Source organism: Gallus gallus, chromosome 5, assembly GCF_016699485.2.
Source record: "Gallus gallus isolate bGalGal1 chromosome 5, bGalGal1.mat.broiler.GRCg7b, whole genome shotgun sequence".
NCBI lineage: Eukaryota > Metazoa > Chordata > Aves > Galliformes > Phasianidae > Gallus > Gallus gallus.
Genome location: NC_052536.1, coordinates 3242522 through 3263740, shown reverse-complemented (window position 1 = coordinate 3263740; position 21219 = coordinate 3242522). Strand labels below are relative to the sequence as shown.

Below are 21219 nucleotides of genomic sequence, written 5' to 3'. Positions count from 1 at the left end.
TCCTTGTATGTTCTGGATTTAGAGCAGAACAGCAAAGTGCAATGAATTTTGTCCAAAAGATTTCCACAGAAATCTGGTATCTTTAACCCTTATTTTTCAAGTTATGGACAGTCCAAAAAGGGATTCATGCTTGTAACAGCATTTATTCCACAAACAGAAGCAATTTTGGGCTCAGCATTTACTGTCATATTTAATCATCAAAGTCCAAGGATAAACAATATGGGAAAAGTTTCTGACCCTAGTTTTTGTACTTTGACAGACTAAGTAAAGTTGGGATGATTTTTTTTAAACCATAATTCTGACAACAGTTGATATGCTTACTCCAACTTCTGTTTGCAAAAATCCATTTTTGTCACCTGTAACCTTGTCCAGAAAGGTTTATCTGCAAAAGGCAGAAATCTGGCATAGCTTTTTCAGTTTTTGATGGAACCAACCATAATGTTACTGTGACTCTACAGAAAAACATGAGAGAAGATTATACAGAGGGGCAGAAAAATAATTTCTCCCATTTTAGTACTGTGGTTTGAAAAGTCAGTCTTTCTGTTTCATCAGAAGTTTTTCTTTGCTTGTCAAGGCATTGGCTTCTAAGGATTATTCTTGAAATAGAAAAAGGAAAGTCACAAAAATAACAAAGAAACTAGCTCTGGAAAGAATTTTTTGCACTGAGACTTACTGCACTCTTTTAAAAGCCTCACATTTAAATCTCAGATTCTCCATTCTTATAAATGCTCTGAAGGCTGAAGCTCCTACAACCATGATAAAAACAAACTAAATACACTCTCAGTTACATTGTTATCAGTACTTCTGCATCTCCCTCAAACCCTTGCTCTCATCTGGCATGTTATAAAGATCATTTCAGCCACTGCTTTTATGTCATTTGAACTGAGGAATACGGAATTTGGCTCCAAACACAGTTCTGGTGGAAGAGCTGTGGATATAGCCTTTTTCCTGCAGCTGGTACAGGCCACCTCTGAATGCCAGCGTTATGAAATCACTACCCACAGAAACCAAGTGGATTGCAGGAGAGATTTCATAAGAAAAAGACCACATGTTTCTGCTGGACATAGGAAAATGTACTATTTTTTATTTTTCACATAAAAATAAAACTTAATTTTGCAGAGGGCTGAACAGCTGCACAAAAAACTACAGAAAAAATTGGTTGGGTTTTGAATCAGGAGACATGTCTTCTGTCTTTAGAAAAGAGGAGGCTCAGGGGAGACATCACAGTTCTGTTCAACTCCCTGAAATGAGGTTGTGGTGAGAAGGCTGTCGGCCTGTTGTTCCAGGTAACAGCAATAGAACTAGAGAGAAATGGCCTCAAGTTTTGTCTGCAGAGGCTAAGGTTGGCTATTAGGAGAGACTCCTTGTCAGAAAGAGTGGCTGGACAGTAGTAAAGGCTGCCCAGGGAGGTCACAGTCACTGCCCCTGGAGGTGGGGACTTGGTTGGACTAGATGAACGTGAAAGCCTTTTCCAACGTCAACTATTCTATGAAACAGTAGCCTTCTTGGCTGACTGACCACATATAAGTTGAGGTATTGAGTGCCAGATACTCTGAAGTGCACAAAACCTTTTCTCAAAGAAGAAAGAATTACTTTTCATGCTTCCAAGTAATGGCCCACATTACTTAGATATTTGTAGGTATATTCCCCATGTTTTACGGCTGTGACATCTGACACACAGTTTTTATACCTTCTTCTGACAGACCAGGGACAGACTCAAAGGAACAAGTTGTCACAACTTACTCTGATAAATTCCTTCAAAAAATTTTAGTTCAAGGTAACAAAAGTAAGTCTAAGTTTGGGAAACCACTTGATCCCTCTGTAATTGAGGCCTCTGGATGTAAGCTAGAAATACATGACACAAAATCCGCAAGACTCAAACAGTCCATCAACAAACAGCGAACACTGCTGATTTCAGTGAACTCAACAACACTTCTGAACAGATTTGTCCACAAGTTATATTACAGTTGTTTCAAGCTAATACTCACTTTATCATGAATGACAGCATTCAGATCAGCCCAGGGGGTCTACTTTTTTCTGCCTGCAGCCCAGGGGCTGATAAGATGCAGGCAATGAGGAAAGAACATCATAATGGAGGTAGTCAGAACTCCTGTTCTGTAGAACACATGATGCTAAAAGAGAGGAAAGAGATAAACACCATGTCATTTGCTCTAACTCAATGCATAATTTCAAGAAGATTCACATTTCTGAGTACAATATTTACATTGCCAGTAAGACTATTTTCTCAACATAGTCTTATGATAAACTCTGTTCTGATTCAATCTGCAACCAGTACTCTGATGGATGATGCACTTTAAGAAAGTAATTGGGATGGAAAATAAAATGCCTTGTTTCAGGTCAGAAAGGCTACATGATATATTCAAGGGATATTGGGACTGCTAATGCAAGTGCTGCAAATGGTGAGAATGGCACCAGATTGTTTTCTCTTGTCTCTAGTTTACCATCAAGATACCAATTCTTTCTTGGGCAAGAGAAGCCACTCTGTTGTCAGGATACTGAATAGCTTTTTGCAGACCATCACAATACAGCCAAAATTCCACAGAATTCATGATATGGCCTGGTGCAATGGACATGCTGGTTTTGTCTAGTGCTATCATCCTATGATTCTAAGAGCAAGCATGGTGATGAATGTCAGACTTGATAAGGGATGTCTATTCTAACCATAATTATTCTATTACTCTGTGACTAGTGGCACTTCATGATGACTTTGATGTTTGGGGTCCATAAGAAATCTGGCTAGAAGTGCATATTTAAGAAACAGTCACACTTGTGCCAGCACAGTTCATAGGAAGGAGATGAGGTTCTTTTAATATATTTATTACCAACATCAATACACAATGGGTCATATGTAAGCCCAGACTGTTTATTATAAGTCTAATCACTAAGAGAGACAGGGAAGGGGAGGCAGGTGATAGAAAAGGTAGTAAATAAAAGCAAAGAGTCTTTGTAGGATGCAAGAGAGAGAGACCGTCAACACCACAGATTCAAGCATTGCCCATAGTTCAGACGTTGATCTTCAGTAGTGATGAATTGTCAGAATCTGTTGTCTGCTTGACGATGATGGCAACAATGGTGCAAACTTATGTCCAAAGTGGTTGAGTCAGGTCTCTATGGAGACTTTGTTTCTGGCTTTGGGATCTCAGCAGAAATTCTTTTATTCCTATCTTGTGGGCCTCAGTGGCAGACAAGAGGGAGCAGAGAGGTGCCCACCTGCATTGTTTTTCACAGAATACAATGGTGTAATTCCCCAGCTCTCCCATACCAAGGTGGAGTTTTTGGTCATAGGCCAAAACTTCTGCTAATAAACATTCTTTAGTACTCTATTCCATAGTGAAACAGTTTCAAAGGAAATGTTTTCATATGTCCTCAAAGAGATGTTGCTTGCCATATGGCGACACCCATCACTCACCATCTTTATAAGTCAGAGTCTTATCACAATAAATACCTCAGAATGAAAGCTTTGAGCTTTCAAAGCTCAAAGAAGGATTCACACAACACCTCAGCTGGGGACATCTGCTCCTGGGGCACCTGCAGCCCTCTTGCCCTCACTCCTTCAGTGAGAAGCACAAGCCATGCAAGACCTTTGAAGAGAAAGGTTAGGACAGCAGCCAGCCTAAACCCTGAACCATGCCTCCATTTGGGAATAATAAACACCTGTAAAATAGATCAATATTAGATTATCTTCTTCACAGGCTTGCACTTGCAGCTAAACACCGAAAGCTAAACCCTCTGAGAAGGTTACAAGAGAGAATACAAAAAGGTAAAGATTCCATATGAGGGTGCAGCGTTCAAGGCAGAAAAATCAATCTTTTGTTAAAGGCTAATACTCAAAAAAATGAGTTCCAAAATTATTTTTCAAACATGTGTAGAGACGAAGAGTTTTGCCCTGAGTGTACTCAAAACTTATACAGGTATCAGCCTGTATTCAGTGTTTGTGTCACATTCAGACTGTAACTCTAAAGATATTACAACATAAGAAAGGCACTGTAGAACCTGCCTTAGAAGTACCTGCCCAGCAAATGGGATGCCAAACCTTGTGCCAGCTTCCCTGGGCAGAGTGAAGTAAGTGAGGCAGAGGAGCAGGTGATGGCAAGGAGAAAGCCAGGCACTTCTCTGGCAAGAGACTTCACTAAGAAAGTGAAACTTCAATTTATGTTGAACAATGTGCACTTGGAGCTTCAGCATTTAGCCTTCTCATTGGACCAAAGATTCAGAGCCTTTCCTGGAAGATCTGAATGACATTTTTTTCTCCAAAAGAGAGTAGAGACGGTGAAATTCTAACATAGATTGCATACCCTTTCCTGAAACATGGGTAAGGGGTGAGTTAGGGGTCAGGTGCTGCAGGACAGAGACATGATTCCACTGCTTCTTTCTGAGAAGATCTGAACCAAGACATACAGCTACCCTGATGTCCCACTGCTGGGAGTGCTGGCACTCAGGTCATAGAGCAACACTTCTCCTGTGGCCCAGAGCAGTCATAGAAAGTGACTCCTTGCAGTCCATGATTCTGTGGAGAGCCCACGGTAAGAGCAGATCACATGCCCATAGGGATCCCACTTTAAGCTCTTTTCTGCCCAGTAGTCGAAGTTCTGAGCTAACCCTAAAACCTGATGGCTTTTCACTGGGTACTGTCTCAGCCAAACTAAAGCAGCCCTGACACAAGCAGAAAACAAAGCAGCAAAGTTGTTTTCAAAAGTTGACAGGCCAGGAAATGAAATGCTACCATGAACAGAAGAATAGTAAGAAGTTCCCTCTTACAAATAAGAATACTGATTTATTTGGACTTTAAGTTTCTCATAAACTTAAAAAAGAAAGCCAATAGACATTTTTGCTGTGTTCTTATGTGCCTGTATGTGAGAGAACGTCAGGCTAGAATTCACCCTACCATTATCTCTAAATTTTTGGCAGACTTTCCTCACAGACCAGTGTGGTTCTTAGCAGGTCATGGTCACACAAATCACAAACAGCTAGAAGGTACTTCTCCTTTCTTTCTTCTTATTCCCTTGCCTGCTTGGCAATGGTGCTACAAAAATAAAACAAATATACTTCACCTTGTTTCAATTCAAATCTGCAGAACCTCTGACTCACCTGAAAGGAAATGCCACAAATTTTCTTCTAGCAGAACAGTTGATGATGCAAACCGTAGGAAAACCATTTAATAAAATAGGCCAAGAACAGTCATTCTAATCTATCTTCATCACTGAAGCAAGAAATTTATCCCTGCAACATTATTCTGCAGGAGGTTTCAAAAATACTGTAAAAAAACAAACAAACAAACCAAAAAAAACAGATCATTACTATAAAATATGCATATCTCTAATGTAATTTAAATAGAAAACTTTCCTGGTTTCATTTTTGTTAAATGTTATAAGCCTCAGAAGAAAAATAACATTCAAGTTTACCAAGTCCTGTGAATTAAAACAGCCTTTCTCTGACTTCCACTAAAAAGAAGACAACAAGCCTTAATATGGAAGCAAATCCATAGAGATTTTTCCCACTCCATCTAATTAGAAATATAGACATGAACCTCAATTCACACCCATATTGTTCATGCAAGTTCTACAGCATCCACTATATACAACTCACACAAATTTTTTCTTCTGTAACACTGAGAAAATAAATATACTCCCTAAACTGAGTACACTTATAAAACTGTTCTAAAGTTTCCTTAATTACTATTTCTATGTTGAAAAGTGTATAAACTATGCAGAAATCCTGAAGTGACTATTCAGTCAATTATGGGGGAAGGGGTAGAATATAATAGATCTCAAAAACAAGCTCTACAAATCAGTTTAAAAATTCCCGCTAATCCAGAAATTAACAGATTCTATAAATGAAATTTGCTATCTATTTACATCTCAAGTGATAAGAAACACATCAGGAGCTCTAAAAAAAAAAAACACCAAAAAACAACATAATTCCAATGTGTTTTAAATGTATTATGATGTGAACCCATAGGATTCATGGCATAATAAAACAGTTACATCCCTGTATTTTCCCCAAGACCTTCATCAACCTTGCACAGTGCTTGTTGCTCTGATTTCTCAGCATAATGAATCCTGATATCAAGCAACTATGCAGCGTCACAGTCAGGAAAGGATCAACTAAATTTCTTTTGGACCATTCCAAACTCTCAGTTTGCTCAAGCATTCAGATTTAAGAATTCTGTATTAAAGCAAGAGGCATGTTCTTCAAGTATCTCAGTGGAATTCCCAAGACTCTCAGAAAGGTCTGTACTCAAATGACAAATGGATTATTTGATTGCCATTAATTCTGTCACAGATACTCAGACCTCTAGTGGTACTGCATAGTTCTTCTGTTTCCTATATACAATTTTATATTTTCAGGGTAGAAGCTCCAATTTCATTGGTACTTTTCCAAGTCACATCTTTGCTTTCTAGAGTGTTCTCACCAGTATCACTTCTCTTTGGTTTTTGTATTCTTTATATACGTACTCTTTTATATGTATACTCTTTTGATATTCTTATCAGCACCCAAGAGATAATGAAGTGGTACAGCAGCTCTCATCACATCACCACAGTTCAAAGAAAAGAGGGAGATGGCATGTTTAGATTCCTTAATAAGCACTGTATGTTTCCAAAGCCTAGCTTAGAATACTATTTTAAAAGTCACAAGGCTGAAAATTTTGTGGAATCTTATCCTCAGTTTCTAAAGCTCTTCTTGTAACATACCCACCATTGACCTGCTGCACAACCACCATCCTGTGAGCATGGTTCACACCTCTGAGATCAGTGTTGCTTTTATTCCTTCACCAGCGTACTAAATTACTCTTCTCTCACTGGCAATCCGCATGCATTTTTCTGCTAACATATACAATAAATTAATAATTATCCAGTTAGTGGCTTAAAACTAAGAGAAGAGGAAAGCATAACAGCATTACTGAAAATACGGTAAACCAGAAGTACAAATGTTTTACAAGTCAGTCAAAAGATATAGAGAATGCATCTAAATCTATGTGTTTTTTATAGCCCTTTATTTTTCGTTTTCATTATCACTGTATTTAGCAAACATGAACACTCACAATTTCAACCACACTTTGTTAGCACTTGATTGTTCTTGTTATGTCAACTCTATCCAACACTACCGCAATTCAATGACTCCCATACTGTAAGAGATTTAGATACAGCAGACAAGATTTCTGTTGCCCCTCAGATTTATATTCTGTGTAATTGCCATTTTACGCATTGTTTGATAATCTATTAGCATAAACTGTGAAGTTGCATTCACAGAACACATACATCTATTAATTTACAGCATAGATCACTTCCAGATTCCTCAGATCCGAAAGAATAAGAATCAGAAGCCTCCAAGTTCTATGTATCATATTCTTCTTAGATGGTACTACCATGACTTGTAGTGGAGCACATATAATTTGTAGTGCTTGCAGAAATTTTAGTCATTTTCTTTTTTATAGTCTGAATATTTTCTTTTGAAGACAAGAAAGCCTGATCGATAACTGGGCAGTCTTGATGAGAAACTCGTGATTCCCATGCACTTATAGTCAGCAATAAATTGAGATTGAGCCTTGTTCTGTGATAGAATTGATATTGAAAGTGATGCACCACATTGCAGTAGATGAGCATACTTATTTTTCACTTCATCCACTTCCTAAAATGGTTATTCTTACTGCCAGAGTTGAATCATTTAATCATTACAGTGGGAAAAGACCAGTATCCAGCCTGTCCAGGTCCTTATGTAGGGTCTTCCTACCCTCAGGCAATTCCCCCCAGCTTGGTGTCATCTGCACATTTACTGAGGCTCTCATCCAGACCATCATTAGAGTTATTAAATAGGACTGGCCCCAGTACTGAGCCCTGGGGACACCACTCATGACCAGTGACCAGCTGGATTTAACTCTATCTACCACCTCTCTCTGGGCTGCCCCCACAGCCAGTTCTTTTAGAATAAATGTATAAAATCTTGTCATGGAAACATTACACTAACAAGATCCAGATTTGATCTATACTTCATAAAGATGACAACATTTCCTCTTAATTGCTGCAGCCAGTTAAAATAACAAGTATTGCTTTTGAAGAAGTGCTCAAGAGCATTTAAATGAGATCCAGCACAATTCAGTTGTTTCCCCATTCATTTACCCTTCCATGGGCACACCACCTTTGCCTCCACAAGTAGCCCCAGCCTCATGAGGTACCAACACTTACTGGTACCCAGGGCCCAGGGCCAGCACTTTGACCCCAGTGAGGGGACAAGCTATTATTTCCATAATAGCTAAATTATTTTAGCTATTAAATTAAATATTATGGAATTATTTTCTATAATAGCTGAAGCTCCTCAAACAAAGGCAGCCAGAGGCAATAATTTACATAAGGAATTTTGGCCCAAAGAGATCAAGTTTGGCATTGCTAAGAAAAGCTGAAACCCAAACATTTTAACACTAAGCGTTAGGAAACTAATGGAGCAACACAAACACTTCTGTCTACAATGAGCACATGGAGGAAAGCAGAATTGAGAGACCAAGCTCCTGCACCTCAGAATAACAGACCTGGGGCTTTACAAGATCACCAAGAACAAAAGGAGACAGAAAACTGGAAGATACAAAGTAGATGAGAAGAACAAACGTGCAAGTTGAAACACAAACAAGACATGAAGGAGGTGGGTGCTAAGATGTCACCAACGGAAGAAGCAAGGCCATGTAGCGCTGCTGCATTAGCTCCCTCTGACAAGGCTATAGTGATGCCTTCTCTGCAGCCAGCATTTTAAAGCAGGGAATTCCTGTTAAGATAACAACCAGATACACTCAGTCACTTCCAAAGGAAATTAACTGCGCTCCTGCTCACCCTTTACAGATCAGCAAGCTTCTAATCTTGAAGACGGCAAATATTACAGCACTTCTACAGTGACAAAAAACCCTTCTGTTATTCTATAGCCAACTTTCTACATCAGTGCCCATTAAATTGTGTGTCTATAAGTATACACACACATGTATTCACAATATTCTGCTCTGAGTTTTCCCTGTTCCGTGGAAAGCCTCTCTTAACTCCTGGCCTGATTGCTTGCTCTTTATCTGGTAATTAGCAAGAACATGATTGACTCATCAGGAAGGCAAACCAGGGGGCTGCAAAGGGCTAGCAATGAGTGCTTCTTCCCATTGCCATTCTCCTCAGCATGGGACTAAAATAATAACAGTCTCCATGACCAGTGTGTACTGAAAGCCATGACAACCATATCTGAAAAATGCCAGTGAATAAAAGTAACCTGCAACAAGGCAAGTCAGTAACAATACACGCAGGTGACATCCTGGAAGTTTACTGAGACTTCATTGTATCCATAATATCACTGTGGTTATCTGGATGCCACCCACACTTTCTGCACAATGAATTCTTCATTTTGTGTATCATCACACTGCAGAGCAGACGTTTACATTATTTTACAAGATTTTTATATAAGATATCCCTAAAAATACACATTATTTGAAATTGAATAAGGAAATACTGTAGGAATGTTTTTTTTGTTTTGCTTTGTTTTCTTAAGTGGCATATTGGAAGTATATTTATCCTATAGGTCTAGGAAGTATTTTTGCTTTTCTGTATAGCTCTGCAAAGTTTGTCCTCACACTGCTGAGACAACGTTGAGTTTCTTGGCCACTAGGGCATACTGGCAGTTTATGTTCAGCTGAGAATCAACCAAAACCTCCACATCCATTAACTCGAAATCTCTCCCTGCTAACATGTGTTGCTGTGTCATGTTAGCAAGTCTCTATAACACAGTGACATGTAATAGTACAAAGGCAAGCAGAGTGAAAGCTGACTTTAAAAGCAGCAAAGTCATCCTTTTGGGATGCTTGAACATCCTTTTCACTGCTTGTTCTCAAGCACAACCTATTTCACTTATCATTAGAAGTGGAGATTGAAATTAAATGTTCTTTTAGCAGCCCCTGACTACTGTCACAGTGAGGCATTCCAGACTTCCAGAAGCATTCTTTGTTACAGACACAGAAAAACTGCAGGAGCTTCTCTACGTTCTAAAGTTTATCACCATGTGCTGGGCACTCAGTCAAGCAGGACTTGCAGGGGTTTTTCATTCAAGGATGAGGCCATTGATTTTTACACTGTTTTTTTTCCTAGTGATTTCAATGTTTCACATGTATATGACTTTGCACAGAAAGACAACGTAGAAAGTCTGTATACAGTGCTCAAGTTTTAGTCACCCACAAGTGATATTCATAGATCTCTCTTGCTTCTGGACAGAAGATGGTGGCAATCCATAAGGAAAGATGGGAAACTAATAGCAAGGGATTCTCTGCTAATGAAGCAACATCAGCAAGATGAGTTGCAAGCTCATGAAGTTAAGACATGGCTTAGAAAAAGTCAGCTTTGCTGGACATCAGCAGAAGACTTTTCAAAACAGATTATCCACAGCTTGGACCACATTCTTACATTTTCAATAATCCGTAAGCTAAAATATAGAAAAAGTAATAGTGTAGGAACTCCAACAAAAGTAGCGAAAACACTAAGCCACTAAACCATGTTAATCCCACGCAGCTGTCTCCTTTCCCTTGCCCCATAATCAATTATCACAACAAAGACCCCGATCTAACAACAGCAAGGATAGATCCTTATCCTTTTATGGTTTTGTACTGAATTTAAACCAGCAAGGACTTGGATGGAATCTCTTCTTTAAGCTCAACAGTTGCTCTTTTGTAGTCAAAAAGCCATTTATCGGTAGACTAACGATGGGTAAAAACTAATTGTCACCCTGAAAGAGAACAACATCAACCTCTGAGTGATTTGGCCAGGGTTCTTAAAGCATCTGGCCTATACCACATGAAAAAATAACAGAGAATGAAAGAAATACCTTTGATTTTCACAGACCTTGACAGGACACAGCTTTTTCCTCATTAAAAAAAAAAAAGTTTGAGGCTTCCAGAAATCTAATAGTACAATCCTTGCAATCATCATTCCAATTCAAATTTCAATCCAAATTCAATCCAATTCCATCATTCCAATTCAAAGCCATAATATCTGCCCATAATACACAAAACAGTAAATCAAAAGCGTAGTTACAGAGCTGGTGTATGGGAACTGTTGAATCACGGCCTGAACCTCTGATTGATCACCTGAGGCGAGCACTGACTCAGCTGTGGGAGCACAGGTGAAGACAATTCACCTGTGTGACTGCAAGGGGTGGAGCCCAGCTCCATCTCTCCTAGACCCCATCTAAGGAGAGACTGCCACTGAGGAAGGATCTCTTTCTGGAGACTGCTCCTCTTGGAGTTTTTCCTGTGAGCCTACATCGTGGGTAAGCATTTTCCATCTATTTCTGATTATAATCTTTCTAGCTATATTATCTGTGGATACCAATCTGACCACACCACTCTGTATATTTGTTGACTGTACAATCTGGGAAATAGAGAAGTTTTTGCAAAAATAGTACTGCCTAGTGTACTAAAAGAATACAAAGCAGTTAGCGCCTACCCATGTTGACTTGTATCTTTACTCAACTATTAATATCGCTCTTGCACAAATGCCATCATAACTATTGCAGGTGGACATATAACAAACTGCCAGACATTCTCAATGAGCCACCAAAAAGCTACAGAAAGGTCACTGACATCTATTATACACATTTGCTGTTAAATCAGATACTCAAAACATCACACACCACTTATGAAGTTTTAAAAAAATAATTCAAATTAACCACCTAGCAACACATGCTCACACCACAGTTACAAGGAAGTGGTTTGTTTAAGATGACTCAGAAACAAATGTATTACTCCATTACAATATTTGGTAGCGTCATGGAAGTGTACAAGAGAAAAATAAAACAAATAAAACCTCCCACTGTTTTCTGTTACTACTGCTCTATGAGGCATCAATATTCTCACACTACCATGAAATCCTCAGCACAGCATTAACCCAAGAGCTTTCCTACCTGTAACCTAGAATGAGCACACTTCACTCTGACAAGGGATCAGCGCAGCACATCAGACAGTTGTATGAGCAGCCCCCATGCTTTAGCAACTGCCCACGTTGTCTTTTGTCCTGCATACCACAGCTTCTGATGTAACCAGTGGGCAATATTCTCAGATGTTGAACCCTCAGTACATTGAACTTCAGCCAGTGTGTTGGCTTCATCATTTCCTGGTGACTGTAAATGTTGGTGGCCAGAAACATGGTAGACATGTACAGTCCTGTGTTAAATCACATTTTTCTGGCCCAGATTGGTCAATAGCAAATCATCCATTCCTGGGTGGCCCACTGTGCAATCCAAAAAGCGAGCCCCCAGTACACAGCCCAACTATCTGTGCAGAAAGTCAGGATATCATCACCAGGTTCCTTGGTTATAACCATCCACACAGCTCACAGTTCTGCCCATTGGCTACTCTGACCATCCCCCTCTTCAAGCCAGAATGTTTCAGTGGAGGGATGGTATGCTACTGCTCTCCACTTGCTTGGTTTGCCCTTGCTGGACCCATCTGCATACCAAGCACCTTCAGGAATGGGATATTTCCCTTCCTGAATGAGACTCTTCTCTGGAGGAGAGACCATCATGTCTTTTGGCACATCACTGTGATACATTACTGAGCCTAGGATCTTCTGGAGTTCTTTCAACTGTGACAAAGACAGACAATTTCTCTGGCTGAGATAAATGACCCACTGTTCCACTGTTTGTGCTTGGGCCACTCCTGTCTTAGGAAGGCGAGTCAAATCTTTCACCTACCCCTGTATTGGCAGGGTGGCCTTAACTATGACCTCAGATGTTTGTGTTATTAATGCCTCAGGTGGCTTGGGCATAGTCGCCCAGGCTGCTTGAGGAGGGTTTTTTCTTTTACTGGGAACTAGGAAATCTTTCAGGTTCTTGTTGGTATTTCTATAATAATTCCCACCCCTGCTTTTTTGGGGATATTTTGAATCTTTTTCTTGTTCTTCAGTTGTCTCCACAGCTGGAGGGGGACTGGGCTTGCAACCAATTTTAGCAAATTGAACCACAGCCCAGATTAAGTCATTGAACACTTGTTTTTGGGATACCTATATAGGTCCCGATAGAGGAGTCTGTGGGGCTGGTCTCCTGGTTTTAGTTACAGGGAGGACCTTGGCCCCTTCCAGTGCCAGCCACCAATTAGGCAGCCTGTTGGATGATGGCCTCTGAGGCCACTAAGGAGCCCAGTATAGACACCAGTGGGCCATACTGGTGGGGAGGAGCTTATTGTATTATGAGGTCCCTCATTCCCACCAAAAATTTAACCAAATCTAGACTCTCAAAGGCATCATCGTATATTGCCTCCTTCATTCCTAATACTTTAATATAATTTTGAAGTTCTTCCATTGAGGTCCATAAACTGGTATTTAATCAGTACGCTACTTTTGTTTGGCCATGTAATTCTACATACTGCCATTATCCACTGAATTAAAGAATGGTTTTCTTCATTATGTATTATCTTCACACACAGTCTGTTTCAGGGCCAGATGTGTGGTAATGGAAGGCAGTTTGGAAATCTCATGCCCATTAATTACCACACTTTCAGCCCCTATAGCCCATAATCCAAAAAAGCCAGGCTGATACAGCTTCTTGGCTTCCTCGTTTAAACCACTGTAACAAGTCCATAAGTTCAGCAGCTGTGTACGGTCATGCTATTATATTTAGACTGTTGTGGGCAGGGGGACTACTCTTTGTGTGACAAACCTGCTAGCCTACCCCAGATTTCCTTTGTCTATGAGTCATTACTGGCCTTATTTATAGAAAATCTGATGTTCCAAGATCCTCTGTTCGGATTTTAGTCTGCTTGGCCTTCTTTTTCTTCATGGATTCAACTAGGATCCAAGGATCCTGCTGATTCAGGTCTTTTTCCCCCTCTAGTGATAGTGATATGGGTCTTAATTTTAAAATGGAAGTTCCATTTGAAGGTAGGGCAGTTTATCTTGTCAAATATGTAATCTTATTTTCCAGTTGTCTACTACGAGCTTTTAAAAGCTCATTTTCGTCTTTTAATTCCTTCTCTGAGGAATGGCATGTGTTAATAGCGGTAGGTAGCAGCAACCATGCCACAGCAGATGCTGCTACAACTCTTTCCTCAGTTGTCAGAAAGTTTTGCCCTTATTTATTCAAGAAATCAGCTGTTTTTGAAGGGGGTTTAATAATAGGAACATTGTCCCTTATAGGTCCCCACTCTTCAATAATCTGAGCAGTGTTTAGTCACAGGAAACCCAGAAATTCCAGGGTTTCCCACAGACATTCCTCTTTTAGCATATTCAGGATCTCAGTGACCAATCAGCATGTAATTTTTTTTAAGGTAATGCATCATAAATAAGTATCTAGCTAGCTCACAGAGTATAACACTATAATGACTTGGAAAGTATTATGATAATAGTGGGATAGCTAAGTCTTTGCCTGCAGCAAATGAGGATAAGTACAAATGCAGCAGCTGTGGATATATGCATTAAAAAAAAAAAAAATGCTGCTTACCTTCAGAAGATCTAAGATAGACAGGGATCTCCAACAGAAAGCCCTCACTGCCTCTGCCAACCCTTAAATGGCATCTGGGCAGGAGTGGATCCTGACTTCCCTCATTGCATGCACCTGAGCTCACCTGTGTTGGGCCTGCCTTCCCAGGAGGTGCTCAATTACTGGTTCAGGCCACAACTTGGCATTTCCACTAGAGACTTGTCAGAAATCTTCGCTTGGTGGCACAATAATCCTCACTGATGGACAGTTATAGTTGCCAGGAATAAACACAATAAATAAATTACAGTGATGTGTAATGTCATGTGCTTGTGGAATAAACGGCAGCACGAGAACATTGGTTCAGAAAGATAGATGTCCAAAAATCACAGGAAAGAAACTGCACGGATGTCACGTTGTTTTTGGAGAGTACTTGTAACACTTTGTGTAGCCCTTGGGAAGGACTGTAGACATGAACATAAACTCAGGCAATGTTCAACAGGGTTATGCCATAGTTACTATTAATAATTAAGAGAGGGTGATGACATTTTAAGAAAAATAAACATAAATAATTCAAGAGTCAGGAAAGAGGAAAAGGCTTTTGGAAAATTCTGTGCCAACAAATAGAAGGAACCCTTAATGGTCAGCATGGAAAGAAGAGGCCTGCAAAATTCATGACAGTACATCACAGCCAACCATTTCTAAGTGGACAAAAGGCTGAATGCAAATTAAAGCACTGTACATCCAAATGTGGTTTAACTCTTAGCCATAACCTAACTCCTTTACGTTGACACCTACCAGGCCCTAAAAGGGCCCACTTCACCCAAATCAGGGAAGAGCAGGAGCAATGCTACAGGCAGCAGAAATCCGAAGCTTCCTGGTTCTCTCTTCATGAACAACAGCACCAAAGGGCTGCCAGGCATTGAAACAGATACAGCTGGACTGAACATCCATGATTAGATGGAATACAGTGATAAATATAGGTAAACATCAATGATAACAATAGATAATCACAGATAAATATCAATGAGTATTATTTCTCACACCGATGTGCATCCCGATGCAGTGGTCCAATGCTTAGAACTAAATTTTGCCTGATCTGTAATAGCAAAATGCTGTTTTGCCTGGTCAGAGGGAAGAGTTCTCTCAGGTTTGTGAATCAGGAACTCAGAGACTTTCCAGAGACCTCGTAAAACACTTCTCCTGACATACAATGTCAGTATCATTACTGCCTTGTCAACAACATCGTGCACCCAGCATGTGGAAGCAGCATCTGTCTGCTTAGCGTCAGTGGATGGCAGCATAATACCAGAGAATGAAAAGGCCAATTATTTCAGCACACTTCTTCCAGTAAATTCCCAGTCATGTGTGAGGTCTATCAGAGTGAGGTGAGCTGGAAACTAATTATTGTCCCTTTTGGCCTAGTAGTATGAAAGAGTGGCACTGCATAGGGCTAGGGACTTGAGTTCACAGGGCTGGGTGTCCCATGACTGCTCATGGCACCACAATTGGGTTCGGTGAGCCCCTCTGGGACGCTTCACCCTCAGCTCTCTGACTTCACCAGGTGGAACTGCTGCTCTGCCTTATGCATCCGAGGAGTAATTGAGGAGGAAAGCAGCGCATGAGACTGAGCCTTATAAAAATGCCTCATGCTTTAGACATGTACGTACAAATAAACACATGCACTTATAGTAAACAGAAGATATTGAGTTCTGAGGAAAAGGATCTGGGTGTCCTGGTGGCCGTGAGCCAGCAGCTTGCCCTTGTGGCCAAGAAGGTTATTGGTATGCTGGGATTCATTAAAAGGATCGCGTTCAGCAAGCTAAGGAACGCGATTATTCGCCTGCTCTGCTACGCTGAGGCCGCATTTAGAACAGTACGCCCAATAGTCCTCCCCCGACCATCCCCGCCCCCGGCGGGCCGGCTCGCTCGGCCCTGTGACGGGGCGGGGCCCCTACCTCCCCTTCGGCAGAGCGCGGCAGCCGTGCGGCCGCGTAGCCATGGGGTTGTGCATGCCCTGCATGGGGGGCGCCGTCAAGGATGTGGTGGAGACGCCCGACCCGGTGAGTGCGGCGGGTCGGCGGGAGTGAATCGGGCCTCCGGCCGTGGGCTGCCCGGAATGAGGTGCAGGCCGCGCCTGGCGCTCTCCCCGCCCCGAGGCCGTTGAGGCGGCTGCTTCCACCCGGGAGGCTGTGAGGGGGAAAGGCGCACAAAAACCGGGGCACGGACCAGATTAGAATGACGTTTCACCATCTTTCACGTTTCCTTTAGGAAATAAAAAGAAGACAGCTCGCAGAAGCTGCTGAGAAGAGGCAGATGGAGGTAACTGCGCCTGATGCAATGCCGTTCCTTCAGGATACGTTTAGGTGACAGTTGTATGGGAAAGTAGCTGAGGTTTATGCAGCAAACCCACCAGGCATGGGTAAAAACAATCCACCTATAATCGTAAATCTCAAAGCTTGGTTTGGGGCTTTTGGTGGTTTTCTTTGCTTGAGAATGACTGCTTTACATGCACTTTTGAGAAGTATACAAAAAACAATGTCTTCCTGCAGTCATAGAATGGCTTATGTTGGAAGGCACCTCAAAGACCAGCCAGTCCCTGCCTTTGCCATGGGCTGGTTGCCCCCCACCTGCTCTTGCTGCCCAAGGACCCATCCAACCTGGCCTTGAACACCCAGGAATCAGGCACCTACAGCTCTCTGGTCAGCTATGCCAGTGCCTCACTACCTGAAGTGAAGAATATGCAGCTACTTTCTGTAAGAAGAAAAAGAGAAATTTCTAACCAGGATTTTCCAGGACTAGGAGTGCATTTTAAGCCCTGAATGCTGAGTAACAGAGATGAGATAGCTTGCTTGCCGCTCCAATTCAGTTGCCCAGTATGAGAGGCAAAGTATCTTGTCAGATGTCTCTGCTTAAGATTTTCCTGCACGTGAGGTGTTCTTCCTTTTGGTTTCCTGTAGAGAGCATACGTTCCTAACTCACCTGGAAGACCAGGTACCTAGAGGCTAGAAGTCACAGGATGTAATCAAATTAGTATTTGTTGGTAAGATTAACCATCATTGCCCATTGCAAATGCTCTTTGTAAGTGCCTTTAATTTTAGGTGATAGCATTTCTGTTTTCCATTTGTAGATTTTAAGGTTTTCTGCATGGCTCCTGCTGTAGTATCAGAACCCTGAACTTAACTGAAAATCAATTTTAAGAATATTTTCTTTTACAGCATTAATTATGTTTCCCCTGTATCTGGTATTCTTGCCATCTAGTCTAGGGCTTTGCTAGGCCATCACTATGAGGATGCAGGGCAGACAATCAACCACAGGTTTCTCATGTTCGTGCTTCTGCAGGATAAGGTACTGCTGCCCACAAGATCTCTGAAGAAGGACCCATCACACAGGCTGTTTTTCCCACATCGCTCTTTAAAAGTTGGATTTCTTAAAGCCCAGGCTTGTGTTACTAGCATGTTTTTTTTTGTTTTGTTTTTTTTCTCTATGCTCATAAAGTCCCCATCAATTTCTGCCATAGCAATATGGAGCCTGCAGCTTTTTCTATCTAGTTATTGAGTGTTAGAATAGAAACTGTCATTATTCCCACTGTATGTATCCTATCTTTTAGATAGCCGTAGAGGAGGTGAGAGATACAAAGGGATGATAAAACAGAAAAACTTCTTGGAATTTCTTCTACCTGCCCAAGTTGTCTCTTCCTAGTTAGTTTTGTTCATAAGGGCAGAACTAGGCCCTTATGATTTTTAGATTTTTCCCAAATGCTTGTGGGACTTTTGGGAAAGAGAAATTGTGGCTTTGAGTCTTCAGACATGCAAACTAGGTACATGTAATTAAGTGTGTTTACCTAGATGTATCAATAGGAAACAAGAACTCTCTCATGTAACTGCAGGAAAGATAGCATTTAATATCTAGAGGTATCTGGAAAGGTCTGGTTTTATGTCATAGTAGCATTTACATACTGTTCCAGTCATTTCATGCAAACCAGAGTTCACAAAATGCTGTTGCCAAGACTTGCAGTTTGGCTTTTATTCAGACTGATAACTAACTGACTTTATGCAAATGTGTTTTCTCACAGGCTTCGTCTCGAGGTATTAAGAACATTTACTCTGTAGAGCAAAAGAAAAAGAAGCAGGAAGAAATAGAAAAAAGAATGGCAGCTTCAGGTCCTGGAGGAGAAGGAGGCCTGAGGGTAAGTTTAAAACTGAAACAGTGTAATCCAATTATCTGAGGAATATCCTATTTTTGCTTTTTTCACAAGACAAAAATGAAAAACCCGAGGAAGAGAAATGAAAGCATGTGTCATCACACTGTGTGCTCAAGATTTCATTTCTGGGGCACATTGACAGCATGGTTGGCACAGAGCTTTGTTTTTCTACCAAAAAACCCAAACATACCACATTGGCATATGTCCTGATGAATTCTACATTTTCTACTATTACTACAACTTTGGTGAAGTAAACTTTGAAGGCAAACTGGAAGTTTAACAGAATTAAAAGCTCTCTGGGGCAGTAGATATAACCAGTTCTTCAAACTCAGGCTTCATAAGCTTTCATCTCTTCCCCTTATTGCTATATGTGAGGGGATTCACATTAATAAGACTCTGGGCATGGACTTTTGTTGTCTACTATCAGAGCTGTGTCCATCACTTTCAGGATATAGCCTATCTTGTGCTGGGGAGTTTATTGTCTTTATGCAACCTTGTGGTGTATGTATTTTTTTCCTTTTCATACAAACCTGTGGTTCACTTTGTTGTTTTTGTGTGTAGTGGCAGGTTGGATAAAGAAGTGTGACTTCTGGAGATGAGATTGATTTTTACTGCCAAGAACTTGCCAGTTTCTGCAGTGGAGTGGCACTTACTCATCATGTGGCTTTTTGCTGTTTGCATATGAAGACTCAGCGGTACTTTGCCATTGTAGGAGGACAAATGTGCAAACATGTACTAAGAAAATGAACAACTCCAACCTCTGAACAAATAGGTTTTGGCCAATTTTTGTTCTGTGTGCATATTTTGCTTCCCTGTCAAGGGAGCGAGATGGGTTTTCTGCCATAGAAGTGACCTTTACCTGTCTGCATGTGTGTTGGTCAATTGGTACATGTATTTCTACGTATGTCCAACTTAGGCACAGTTCAGGTGCCCCTGTGTATGTATCTCCCTTGGGTTTCCTAATTACTTTTGAACTGCTTAGGGATTTGGCGCCTTTTTTTCTTAAAAACAAAACAAAACAAAAAACAAAACAAAAAAACCAACAACAGCAACAACAAAAAACCACCAAAAAGCTAAAGCAGATCCATAACAGGCCCTTAGAAACTGAAGCTTTTTTGTGACACTACCTAAAAAAATAAAATATCTTTATAAGCCTTTTTTTGCTTATAGCAAGAAAGCTGTTTTATTTTGAGTCTGACAGTTTTTCTCCTTGCTTGTGTATGTAAATTCCTTTAGAGTATGTATTTATGTGAACACTGGAATGTAAACACTAAATTTGAAATACTGTTGATGAATTGTTTTATATTGAACACAGAGGGCAGTACTGCACTTCAGGAGAATTCTGAGGAACAAAGTTAAAGACCTGTTCTTGGATGGTTCATTTGCTGAGATTTCTGTGCTATCTGGGTGGGTTTGTTACAGTGCAATCACATCTGGCAACCGCTTGGAGCTCCGCTGCTTTTCTTTCGTATCTAGTGATGTCTGTAATCCCTTTTCCTAATGTGAAACTGCCTTTGATTATTTGGAACTGCCTACACTATGGTATAGCCAGTGACCTAAAGCCACAGGTTTGATAGATGAGCAAAGCTTGTTGCAGCATGACCAGCATGAAGAACCTAGTGCCTGCGTTCCATGGAGACCATCACGTCTGCCTCAGTACATTACTGACCCCATTTTTGACCTAGTTGAGGCTGCAAAGGCTGCTTTTTTTTTTTTTTTTTTTCCCTTTCCTGAACTTAATACTTATTTTACTTCCTCACGATGTCTTAGGAGTGTGGTCGTGACCCAGTGAGTTCCTGGCTTAGCCTTAGTCATTAAGTTCAGAAAGGAGATCTTTCAGTATTAATATAGTAGCACCAGGGCTAAAAGCTTGTGTCCTTGGTAGCTGAATACCTTTAGCTTCCTTTGATTGTTGGCACTTGTTCACATAACTGTATTAAATAAAATAAAATGACTATGACCAATTAAGTATGATGAAAATACATCAAAGTGTAATCAGACATTAAATGTAGGTTTGAAATGGGAATTTCAATCCTATAGCTGTAGCAGTGGGCATCCTACAGAGATACTGAGGTGGCACCTAGCACTGAGCTTTGTCATGGGGGCTATTTCAAATCAGTACATTCAAAAAAAGCAGTTTTTAAACAGGCTTCTGCGCCATATTTAATGGTTTGGGTGACCACTATCTGAACTCAGCCTGGGGAATTATATGGTTGAGTAGAAACAGTTTTTGTTTTCATAAAGTTTTTGCTAACATTAGTTACAGATAAGAACAAAAGTAGAACATATTGCAGGTCAAAAGTGCACAAGTAATAGTTACCTGAAAAATAACATTAAGTAGTAAAGCTAAAAGCTCTTTCTTGAAATAGGTACCTCCCTCTTTCTTATCACCTCGTGGTTTACTAAGTAAATACTAAATACAGTAGGAATGTTGTCCTCATTTCCCCTAGTCCTAACTGTTTACTTCACCTTAGAGAATAAATCTGCTAAAATCTATTCAGATTAGCTAGGTAGTTGACACTGTTTGCTTTACAGCAGTATAACTACCTCTTTTGTCTGCCTTCTGAAAGCAG

The 21219-nt window shown here is 40.6% G+C and overlaps 1 protein-coding gene and 1 long non-coding RNA gene across 8 annotated transcripts in view; one reads left to right on the top strand and one right to left on the bottom strand.

The window, feature by feature from the left end:
* Positions 1-14325, bottom strand: part of LOC112532481 — a 99089-nt gene extending 84764 nt beyond the window's left edge. For all 7 annotated transcript variants that reach the window (XR_003075278.3, XR_003075276.3, XR_006939366.1 and 4 more), the window contains exons 1-4: positions 11935-14325; positions 6718-6845; positions 5110-5275; positions 1989-2132 (exon numbers count right to left, since the gene is read on the bottom strand). This is a non-coding gene — a long non-coding RNA (uncharacterized LOC112532481). The remainder of the gene's footprint in view (positions 1-1988; positions 2133-5109; positions 5276-6717; positions 6846-11934) is intronic.
* Positions 14326-16381: 2056 nt separating this feature from the next.
* On the top strand, positions 16382-20614 carry SVIP (small VCP interacting protein). Its single transcript, NM_001302192.2, has 4 exons — positions 16382-16505; positions 16714-16764; positions 18518-18631; positions 19208-20614. The coding sequence occupies exons 1-4, from the start codon at positions 16443-16445 to the stop codon at positions 19220-19222; spliced, it is 243 nt and encodes an 80-aa protein (NP_001289121.1). The 5' UTR covers positions 16382-16442; the 3' UTR covers positions 19223-20614.
* The last annotated feature ends 605 nt before the right edge of the window (positions 20615-21219 follow it).